The sequence below is a fragment of the Ptychodera flava genome, chromosome 5 (genome assembly GCF_041260155.1).
Source record: "Ptychodera flava strain L36383 chromosome 5, AS_Pfla_20210202, whole genome shotgun sequence".
In the NCBI taxonomy this organism is placed as follows: Eukaryota; Metazoa; Hemichordata; class Enteropneusta; family Ptychoderidae; genus Ptychodera; species Ptychodera flava.
Window position 1 is genome coordinate 4,290,756 of NC_091932.1, and position 12,581 is coordinate 4,303,336.

Sequence of the window (12,581 nt, forward strand, 5' to 3'; positions counted from 1 at the left end):
ATTTCAATATCATCAACTAAGTAGGTCACAGACTAGCTTTTGGCCTACTGTAAGTGATTTATCCCTTCTATGGTTAGGCTTACAGACATGATGTAAAAACCCAGTTTAAAAAAAATGTCAGACAGGAAATAAAAATTATATTAAATTGAAGCTACTCATGTTAAAAATGGTATTTAGAATAGCCAAAGACTTATCACCACATGGATAGGCAGTCTATTTTCAGCTCTTCTACTGACTACTTTACAAACTCAGACACTTATAGATATCAGTGCGCACAGCAACCAGTAAGGAAGATGTTCATATTTTTTCACAAGAACCAGATTTGGGCACATACAGCCAGTGAATGAGAAACATCAGTTTCTGTGCAAATGTGAGGGATTTTTTTGCACATAATGACCAGAGAGTGCATAATGATGATTAGAAAGGTGCTGAGACGGATAATAGCAGCTTACCGTGAAAGCTTCCAGATCCCCTTGACATTGGTCTACGGATAAATCTCCTTCCGCTAGCTCCTCTCATGTGTTGCCGTTGGTAACCAGGTCTAGGCTGATGACTAGCTGATACCATACTTGTAGAAGCTGAACTGGCAGTGGTTGAACTTTGACCTTGGTTAGGTCTTCTGGCATCGCTGTCACTCCATACAATTCTAGCTGGTTTGGGTTTACTTCCTGTAAAGACACAATATCATATGGTAAGTTTATCCTAATACAGGGTTCGTACACCTGGGACAAATAAAATTCCAGGGCTTTCAAGGGTTTTTTGACCAGTTTTCCGGGGCTATTTCAACTAAAATCAAGTAATTTTCCAGGGCTCTTGATCATGAAAACAAATTTATACTCGACTGCTATCAACACACCGTACCTATCTACTGCTTTAATTCCTGAGCTTTTTCTTCTAACTGTATAGCTACTGATTGTAGTTCAGTTTGTTTTTCTCTTTTGCAGTCTTAGAATTTGCACTCCTAAGACTATTTAACTTTGCGATAAAAGACATTTTCCTGTAGATTCAGCTTTCTTGGAATATTTATTATCAGATTTGTTAAGTTCAACTACATCAGTCTCAAGTATCTTCATTTTCCAGGGTTTTCCAGGGCTAAATCACATTTTTCCAGAGTTTTCCAGGGTTTTCCAGGGCTAAAATAAAATTCCAGGGTTTTCCAGGACCGTACGAACCCTGTAATAAAAGTGCTTGAAAATTTTGCTGTTCTTTTTTATATTTACTGTCTTCACCGTAAACAGTCATAGCTGTTGCCAATATTGTTTTTTTTTAAACCACCATCTTACAAGAAAATATCAACAAATGTCTTGTATGTCTTTTCATTCTGAACCAAATTTCTACTCATTTTTACACCTACAGTAAAGTGTGACAGCGTTGATCCATGGTGGACATGGTCACATGCAGATACCTTGCAACAATATGCCAGTATTTACAGCTTTCTTTGTCAAATGTGAATCAGCTTTCCTTTATGCAAATTTGTTCAGATTACTGTGAAATTCATCTGATCCTCAGTTCTGTTTTTCTTGTTATTGCATGGGCTGTACATTACAAGTTACATTCGCTGTACAAATCATATGATGACTGACAACCGGTCAAAAAAGTGTACATTAAGCATGCATTGACCTTCAATAATGTGCTTCTGTATATGTCTCTAAAGGAATAATAAGCAAACAAAGCAATTTAATGTGTACTGCATTCCAACCACATGTACTCTACACATTCATGTATCCAAAGACCTAGATGATCTGAATGAAAAATTCGACCCTCAAAAGTGGGGATTTAGCTGAGCAATTTTAATCACAGACTTCTTCACTAGGTAAGTAGTTATGGTAGACTGTGGGCTTGCATTCGATTGAGAAATTACTGAATTATAATAGTCATCAGACAGACCTACCACTGTAATGATATCAGACTATTGATATCTTACCTGAATCCTGAGATGATCCATTTCCACTGATGGCTTCACTCTCAGTTTTCTGATCACTACCTGTACTACTTTCTGTCGTTATGGCAACACTCTCTGATCCGTCTTCATCTTCTGCAAGTTCAAGTACTGATTCTCCTTGTCCACTTCTAAAATTATAAATTAATAGAATTAAAGCTGATCAAACCAGTAAAATGAAGAAAGAAGACAGTTTTGGGGGTGCCATTGATAAAATTTGAATGCTGGTATGAAAGTGTCAGAGCTCAAAGTACTTTCAACTTATTGAATTTTGGAGGAATTACAATGAATAGGCATAGACCTTTCACTGTGAAAGATATCACACTGTTTATATGCATGCACTGTAAAGGTTGGTGTTAACTATAATAGTCAGTGATGATACCAGTTGTATTTATATCTTTCATAATAATGAAAAGATATAAATGATTCATTGAGACAAAATACATCACAATTCAAATACACTGAATACTTGCTGAGTTTTTATTCTGCCTCTCAATCTAGAAATAATCATTTGAAGTTCTGGTGTTTGACAAGTTGTAGCATTTCACAACTTCTTGTAAATGACACTGAACATAAGTTTATATGACACTACTGATTGAATAGACACATTCTTGACATTCTGCTGCAAGTCCTGAGTAGATGGAAACCATAATGCATTTGTATCATATCAACATGACAAAAGGTCACACTTTTTACAGTAGAATTCAAAACACTGTCTTACTCTTCTTCTTGAGTAACTTCCTCTGTTTCTGTGTCTATGGTTTCCAGCTCTACATATGCAGCAGATGATTGGCTATCTTCTCTTCCAATAATCTCTCTATTATCGGTTGCCTCTTGACTGTCCGTATCCAACTCAACAAACTGTACAGATGACTGAGTTGTAGGTGTTACGCTGACACTGTCACTGCTGGCTATACTCTCTATAACTGACCCAGGCACTGTGCTTTCAATAACAGACACTGGTACAGATTGACAACTCTCTTCTTGGGATTCAATACCAGTTTCAGGAGTCGGGAACTGCACCACTGGTGAGTGTGCCTGCAGCGGTGTTGTCGGAACACTACGTCCACTGCCTTCATCTTCACCCAGGATATCAATGTGTGTGTCATCCATACCAAGAGCTGTTGGCAAATCATAACAGATATTGAAATATAAAATACACACACATTTTTAACAAATCTGATGTTTTTTATGGTTCTCATCATTTGACATCTATTGTAGGAAGTACATCAACATGTTGATATATCACTTTCTATGACATATTCTTTCCATACACTATTTAATGAGAACCTTTAGTTGTTTTGCTGTGAAAGTTCATCTTGCAGGTTCTTTGATGTAACAAGACCAGCAATGTAGCTGTAGACGGCAAACTGCTCACCAATAATCAGAGCAATTTGTTTCTCAACAAAGAGTGAATACAGATGTTTGAATAAAAACTGTCAGGAACTTGGTGATTCTGATCTTAAATTACCATCTGAGTTGACATCAAATAGGATTACAAAACTGATTTTTAGATGTTTGATGAAAGCAATACTTTAACATTTTCTTCAATGCCCAGTATATGATAATGGGCCACAGGGTGAAAATTTCGAGTTATAATCAATTCTTTTTACAAAAGAAAGAAGTGTTGCAAATAAATATATAAGTGGAACACAAAAGTAAAGTTTTAGCAAGTAGTACAGACATTAAAAGTGCAAATCTGCTCAAATAAATTTAATGATAACTTGTTGAGCTCCACACCAATTACAAAAATGTCTTCTATTACTTCAATGTTACTGTGATCTGGAACAAATTTATGAATCAAAATATCAGTCTTTAAATGTTTGTGAATTATGAGTTTCTCTAGTTGGTTTTACCTCCTTGTGTTGCTAGTTGTGCCAGCACCTGTCTGGGTCCTTCCTCTGGTGGGTTAAACTGGAAACGATTATGTTGAATTTGTGGAGAACTGCATCAAATAGATAAATAAAAACAGACTATTTTACAAAAACCTTTCAAGGAAAAATTGGAAGGGTACTGGTATGACACAATGAAACTCACTGTGACAAATGCGATACCAAGGTTCAAGGTCCCTATGTCAATGTAACACATAAGACTGTGTACTTTATTCATCCTACTCTGATTCTCCAACACAGTTTGACTTGATTGCTTTCTCATTTGTAATTAGAAGCAGATGTAGAGTAATACAGGAGATACAGGGTAAGGCCAAGAAAATAAAAAGTTTGTTTCTCATCCTAGACATATTGCAAAAATGATGCGGTGACGCGGGGTTTTTCTCTCAATTTTTTTATTCTTCAACCAACAAGAACACGCAAAAAACATGAAAACAACATAGGAATGCATGCAGAGATAAATGCACAGCAGTGTTGCTTTAGTATTTTTGTATAGCAACAGTTCTGCAGTTTGACTTTTAGTGCAGCAATGCACAGTTTTGATAGCGTGATATAACAGTGACATATGTGTACAGTTCTGAATGGAATGTTAGTGTCAGTTATTTTGTTTGCACTGTGTTATGCACTATCATCCCATATTTTTGCTTTTTTTAAATTTTATTTCCTCATGAGCAGAAAAACAAGTCATCGTTGATGACACAGTCCCCACTTGTTAATGGGTACTTTGATTACAAGTCCTCAGAGAGGATAGAGTCCTCTTCTTTAATTAGGTCTGTGATAAAAATACTTTGATACAGATGGCACTCAATGGCCAAGAATGAGTTCCATGGTGATGAAAACATAAAACCAATGTAGGCCACCATCCTAAAGTTCATAAAATGAGTCAACTAGGAATTAATCAACAGGGTGTTGCAAAAAATTTTTGCATACAATCCTAATACTTAATAGATTATCACTGGTACCATATTTCATGAAGTTTGATGCAGTATTTACAACAAACTATGAGATCAACATCTGTATCAAGTTTCATCAAATTTGACGTTGTATTAATTTGTGGCTATATCACTCTAATTAGGAAAGTTCATTACATATGCAATTACAAATTAATTAAAATGACACTGATAAATGTCTTTTTCAATGTTAAAGCAATGTGAGCTTAACATCTGTGCAAAGTTTCATGAAATTTGGTGCAGTATTTCTTGACATATCAGCCTACTTACAAAACTTCAATAATTGACATGTTACTGCTACATGACGTGAAACAAATTGACGAGCATATGTATGAAATAGGTCAATGTCCTTGTACCAACTTTGAATGATACTGGTGGAAATATGTCTGAGTTATGGCTCTGTACATTAGAAAATTGTAACAAAATCACCGCCATGCAGCGATATTTGATCTTACTGTTTAAAAAATCAACATGTACCGTATATGTATTACATAAGTCAATGTCCATGTACCAACTTTGAATAGGATCAGTTGAGACTTGCCAGAGTTATGGCTCTCGACATGAAACAACCATAACAAAATTGCCACCATGTGGCCATATTTGACCACCTCGTGAAACCAATCGACATACATATGTATAAGTCAATGTCCTTGTACCAACTTTGAATAAATTCGCTTGATACGTGTCTGAGTTATGGTTCCGGACATGAAAAAATCGGGGGAAAAATGGCCACACGGCGGCCATATTGGATTGTATCACAAAACAAATCAATGTGCATATGTATGACATAGGTCAATGTCCTTGCACTAAGTTTGAATAAAATTGGTGAATAAAATCGTACGTGTCCAAAGGACGTGAACAAATTGTAACAAAATGGCTGCCATGCAGCCATGTTGGATCATATCATGAAACAAATTGACGTACATATGTATGACATAGGTTAATGTCATTGTACAAACTTTGAATAAAATCGGTTGAGATATGCCGGAGTATTGTGGCTCTGTACATGAAAAAATCGTAACAAAATGGCCACACGGCAGCCATATTGGATCATATCACAAAACAAATTGACATGCATATCTATTACAGTGGTCAATATCCTTGTACCAACTTTGAAAAAAATCGGTTGAAACATGTCTGAGTTATGGCTCTGTACATGACAAAATCATAATAAAATGGCTGCCTAGCGGCCATATTGGATCGTATCACAAAACAAATTGACGTGCATATGTATCACATAGGTCAATGTCCTTGTACCAACTTTGAATAAAATCGGTTGAGATATGTTTGAGTTATGGCTCTGTACATGAAAAAATTGTAACAAAATGGCCACACGGCAGCCATATTGGATCGTATCACAAAACAAATTGACATGCATATCTATTACAGTGGTCAATATCCTTGTACCAACTTTGAAAAAAATCGGTTGAAACATGTCTGACTTATGGCTCTGTACATGAAAAAATCGTAATAAAATGGCCGCCTGGCGGCCATATTGGATCGTATCACAAAACAAAGTGACGTGCATATCTATGACATTGGTCAATGTCCTTGTACCAACTTTGAATAAATTCAGTTGAAACATGTCTGAGTTAGGCTTTGTACATGAAAAAATCGTAATAAAATGGCCGCCTGGCAGCCATATTGGATCGTATCACAAAACAAATCGACATGCATATCTATGACATTGGTCAATGTCCTTGTACCAACTTTGAATAAAATCGGTTGAAACATGTCTGAGTTAGGGGAGGCGTCAAAAGATCGATGTTTGAAAAAAAAACTTAATTGCTTAAGTTTGGGGGTGGGGGGTTTTTGGCTAAATTAATTTCTGTGCAGTCAAAAACGATTTAACATCTTTTTGGCAAATTTTATGATTTCAAGGCTGTTTTGTACGCTAAAACCGATCGAGTCACCTGTATTTTTGTTACTTTATAATGGTTTTCAATTTTTATTTAATTCAATGGTACATTGGTACGTCATTTGAAAGAATTAGTACAGGGTATGAGTTCGCAATGTTTTTCAATTTTAGGTCAGTTAAGTTAGAAGGGGGGGTGGGGGGGTCTGAGGCCAAACTTAAGCAATTAAGTTAGATTTATTATATTGAACTTTTGACGTTGCCCCTTATGGCTTTGTACATGAAAAAATCGTAATAAAATGGCCGCCTGGCGGCCATATTGGATCGTATCACAAAACAAATCGACGTGCATCTGTATGACATATGAAGTAATCCTTGAATGAAATCGCTCCTTGCATCTCAAAGATATCTGCGTGAACGGACGGACGCACACACGCACGCACGCACGGACATGACCAAACCTATAAGTCCCCCCGGACGGTGTCCGTGGGGACTAAAAAAGGTTGACATGGTGGGACTGAATTGATGCATGCGAGGGATGAGAAACAAACTTTTTATTTTTCTTGGACTAACTTTGAGTGATAGAACTCAGTGGAATGCTTCAAATAATGCAAATGTCGATAAGTCTACAAGAAATTTGGAAGCAGATAAGATTGAATAAAAATAATATAGGGTTATTCACAAAATACGGCCCTGTATGGACTCGGGCTCAGTGCCGGGACGAGCCTAAGGCGAGTCCAATACGTCACTCACTGAGCCCGAGTCCATACAGGGCCGTATTTTGTGTATAACCATATTATTATACACCTCCCTCCATTAATCGTTTGCATAAACTAATTCTATGGTAAATTGTGAGGGATGCGGCACGCGCGATATGAGTGGAACGTGCGCAATTGTTGAAATAAAATTGCTACAAACCCCAAACAGGCGCGTCACGCGTCTCCCGTATTCGGGACTCCGCGTACTATACAAAATACAGAAAGTTATTGGACAGTCAAACTCCCATAGGTTACGGCAGTAGGTGTATAATAATATATGATATGATATGATATGATATGATATATAAACTTACTTTAGTGCTTCTGCAAAACCATCAGTACGTTTTGGTACAAACAAAGTTGGTGTGCTGGGAACAGTACAATCATCACCAACATCGTCAAAGGGAGCCCCTGACGTTTGACCCTACATGAGATGAAAAGGGAATATTCACCAGTTGATGGCCTGAATAGCTAATGCTTACATCTATGAATGGAACACTAATCTTGAATGTAACAATTTTGTCCTTAGACAAAATGATGAATTGCTTTCAGTACACTGACCACTTAAAATACTTGCTGGTGGTTTGACTCAATGCTGTTTACTTAGTTTTAATATAATGATGGTTATCAACAAATGATATCCATTTCATATAATGAACAGTTGCTCTAATATGTGTTTTTGCAAAGTACTCACTTCCATATATGTTATGGACTAGACTGCTTCCAAGACATCATTTTTAATTTTTAGTTAGACATACTTACCACAAATGAAAACTGGGGAAGTTGTCGTGTGAGTCTTTCTGTTCTGAGTGGTAGTCTCTGCAAAGGAAATGAAACTATTGGATCAGAATGTGTAAAACATTGAGAAAGGCTTCTAATCACAAGAACAGCTTGCTTTGAATGAGAAACTTAATTTCTAACATCCCTGGTATGTAGGGAATATGAGAAAACCAGTGTGTGATTGATTTGTTTTCACACTCTGTATTATTGTGAAAAATATACTTTTTTGTTGGTGCTCATTGGTCATTTTCTGTCCCAATGCTGAATGTGAGGCTATTATTTTCAGAAGGGAGACTGCAAACAGTAAAACTGGAATTCTAATACCAGCAGATGTCGTACTCCAAAGTGAATGTGTTTGATGATCTCAAACATGATAATACGGAAAAGCACAATTAGACGTGGTAATTTTGACAGACGCATTTTACATGTAAAATAATTATTGAGTAATGCTGTGAAGACATATTTGGCTCCGCATATGATGTCAATAAATGTTGACTTATTTGCTCAGCATTTGATATGGATGAATATAGACTTATATGAAAAGGAATGATTTATGTCAAAGAAAATCATTGATGAAAACAGTGTTTCCTACAATTAAATATGATTACTACAATTTTTGCAACTATGGAGGTGAGGGAGTGAAAAATATTCCATACACCAATGGACTAAGATGGAATGAGGAATTTCTCCAGCTTGTGTGAGACTGAAATTCCTAGGAAAGAAATTCAAATGAGAAATTCGGCATGAGACCTTTTATCTCAGCCCATTGACGTGTGAGATTCTACCATCATTACTAACACAGATCAACAACCAATTCTACCAATGACAGTAGCTGTGACGTTTGTGACCTATTCTCAGCAGTTTTATAGTTTCTGTGTAATGATTACACTTTCTTACACTCAGAGCTTTCACTATTAGCCCAGTGCAGTGTTTGAATGCTGTGTCAAAATAACCTGTGTATCTTTGATGTAAACCATTCTTAAAGGCAAGGATTTACAAACCAAGCCTGACATGTTGATACATATAGTGTGTGCAATGGTATGTCTGAACTGTAAAATACAACCAAATAGTAAATGGCCAATCAATTGCCATTAATTTTTTGCTTGAACTTCAACATTCAGAATATGCAAGAATTTACGACTATGGCACCTATTAATTGCATGTTCCTGAAAGGTACATAGACAACGCTTACTTGTACAGGGTCACTGTTTATCAAACAACACTGATGACTTCCCTAAACCAATCACAGCTACTGTATCAAAAATGACATTATGATGTCGGTAAAATCAGTTTAAAAATAAATAGACATGCGATCTACATGCAAAACTCCTGGCTATAAGATTATTTTATCACCTGTATTGATACTGGTTGTCCTGATGTTTCATGACTGCTTTGTTGTGGTGATGGTTGCTGATGAGATGGTGGTCCCTGTGCTGCTTGTTCAGGTTCTGGTGGTACAACATTTATTTGGATTTGTGGTGGTTGTCTTACTGGTTGTCCATTACCCGGTGGTTGGTGACTATCTGGTTGTCCCTCACTCTGGTCCTCCATGTCAACTTGATCAACATGATCATCATCATCATCTCCTGCACAGAACATACATCAACAAAATAAATCATCTACCGGTACATAAACTCAGGTCACCATTAAAGCCCCTGTAGCTGTAACTCTTGAAATTCGTTGACCTGAAAAAGGCTTTCTATTTTCTCTGGTTTTCTTTAAATTCTACAGATTTAAAGGATATAGTCTTTTACCACTGAAAAGTTGGACAAGTAAATTTAAATTTTAACCGTTATTTTGATTTCCTGCCATTTTTAAGAACTGGTAATGTTACAAAGAAAATATGATGTCCAAGTGGAAAACATTCAGCTCTATGCATTATATTGGACTACTCTGTTGTTTCTGTGAAGATTCCAATGCATATATGCACTATGTACTGTGTTTTTGCTTTATTTGCATGAGGGTGCCATATTATGTATGGGCAAACGTTTACTATTTATCTTGTTCAAAAACACCCCTCAATGAGTACATTCCCATGAACTTGTTTTAGTTTGGAAAGAAAATCACAAAAATAATGCTAAAAGATACAGCTATTGGGCCTTTAAAGTCACAACACAGTCAGTGTTTTAGTTAAGGCCAGTACTTCGGTAAATGTTACCGGGATTCCCCAGTCATTTTACTGGGGTTCCCTATGGTATATCAATGCAATCAGATTTAGGACCAGCAGAAATGTTACCAGGGTTTTGAAATCATTTAACAACCTTTAAGAACCTTAGCAAAAACACACTGACAGTAATTCTGAAATTATCTTGGCAACATGAGGGAATGAATTCAACATGTAGACAACAACTCAGCTGAAATCTTTTCATATAAAAACTTTGACTTTCAATATGGCAGCAGATTGCTATGAGAAATTCTGACATATTTCCTCTATGCCAGCATTTTCACCCAAGTATGAGTACTTTGGTACATTGAGCTGGAAAGAAGCTATGGTGATTTGTAGCAGATTACTGTCCCTCACAGAAAACACTGGATAAACAGTTGCTGCAAGTTTCCTGTTAAAACATGCTAATAAAACTTTGATGCAGTACCTATGATTTCAACATCCTCTTCATCACCGTCAACAGCATCATCATCACCATCATCCATCTGTTGCTCTTGTTCAACTTCATCTTCAACTTCTTCATCCATTCCTTCAACTTCTGTATCTTCCTCCTCCTCTTCCTCTTCCATCTCAGCTACCTCTCCCTCCTCATATGCATCAACAACCTGAATTCAAACAAAACTTTTCAAAACTGCTGTTCCGGCTGTCACACTGCTATGATTGTGAATTACTTCACTCTACACATCGATCCTCTCAGTAACATTGCAACAGGCCTAAGGAATCAGTGAATAAGCATTGCAATGTTTGGGCTGACTTGCAGCAATTTGGAAGCTGTTATCCCATTGGTTGACAGTTACTGTATTGAACGAGATCACAATCGTGCAAGTCTAAAAGATTTTACTATATAAGAGTAATAATACAAATAAACTCCCTAAGTTGCTGTGAATAATGACAGTCGACCAATCAGATATAACCTTGCAAACATGCGGCAAGTCAGCCGCAATGTTTCTCCATTATTGCTACTATGTCTTGAATGATTTAAAAATTTATGCTTGTCTTTAAAAGTAGAATGTTTGAAAATTTCTGGGAACATTAAGTAAGTTCTGACAAGACCATTATAGTGGTTGCAACAGAATCACATATATCCTACTTCTATAGTGCACAGTAAGTGAGGCTACCCACAATTCTCCATGATCTGTACACACGGAGATCACTCACTGAACTGAAGCAAATTTCTTCTGTACACAGAACAACTCGGTCCATATTTCAAAATTCTGGCAACATAGTTCTGATAATCATAATTTTCTGATTTCTCACTGTGAACAATGAGAAGATCAACCCCTTTTCCGCGGAGGAGATAGCAATTTTGTAATTTTGTCGACATAGATTTTTGACAGCCATACACAATATTTTCAAGGAAACTAAGGGAATAAGTTGCATCTGTGTTGGCCAAAGAAAGGGTATTGATTTTTTTTAATGTTCGTAACAAAGGAAATTTGCATGTCTGACAGGTGGTATGATGAGACCATCTTAGTTGCTGATAACTTTATCTTGACAAGTGTGCAATTTTTAGCACCTCCAAACATCAACTTCTCATTCAGTTTACTCTTGAATTTTAAACATAATCAATAATTTTGGAACATAGTTTTAACAAATAATCCTGAACTTTAATTGTAAGTTAAAAATTGTTAAGAAACTGATAAAATTGAAAAAGCCTTTAGCAAAAATGTCTGCGTAAACAAATCAAGGGGAATTGTGGGTAGCCTCACTCACTGTGGTGGTGTCTAGCTAGGTGGCTCGAAAGTTAAGTAAGTTATGATCTTCTGATGTAATTGCCATTCAGTATTGTGGAGTAAGAAGATAAAGTAAATACTGTTTTCTCTACATGTTGATTTTGAAGAATATGCCGTCCTCTGTTGTTCGAGATCTATTCATATGAAATACATAGCCACAACAAAATATGCAAATTATACATTGTTATGTAAATTGGCCACCCCCTCCATTTTTCCTGAAGTGTGGAGACATGATTGCAAGGTTTCCACAGTTAATGCAATCCATGGTTTTCATGGCAAATGCAAAGACAGACATTGCTAAGCTATACTGATGGTAAAAGTGGGGGTATAGTAGCATATAATGGAAAAGTGGCAAACATGTGACAACATAGCATTTATTACTATGACATATTACAATGAAAACATTACATTAACCTACATACAGTATATCACTATCAAGATGAACACATAGAATATGAGGTTATTACGAAAATACCACAAAGGATGCACGAGGACATTGGCGCAGCGTATCGC

At 36.5% G+C, this 12,581-nt stretch overlaps 1 protein-coding gene across 1 annotated transcript in view; it reads right to left on the minus strand.

Moving 5' to 3' along the window:
* Positions 1–12,581, minus strand: part of LOC139132792 (nucleoprotein TPR-like) — a 58,725-nt gene that overhangs the window by 447 nt on the left and 45,697 nt on the right. Inside the window, exons 52-59 of the mRNA XM_070699050.1 lie at positions 10,763–10,940; positions 9,525–9,757; positions 8,154–8,210; positions 7,706–7,815; positions 3,796–3,884; positions 2,661–3,060; positions 1,925–2,070; positions 453–668 (exon numbers count right to left, since the gene is read on the minus strand). Of these exons, the coding sequence (XP_070555151.1) occupies positions 453–668; positions 1,925–2,070; positions 2,661–3,060; positions 3,796–3,884; positions 7,706–7,815; positions 8,154–8,210; positions 9,525–9,757; positions 10,763–10,940 (1,429 nt within the window). The remainder of the gene's footprint in view (positions 1–452; positions 669–1,924; positions 2,071–2,660; positions 3,061–3,795; positions 3,885–7,705; positions 7,816–8,153; positions 8,211–9,524; positions 9,758–10,762; positions 10,941–12,581) is intronic.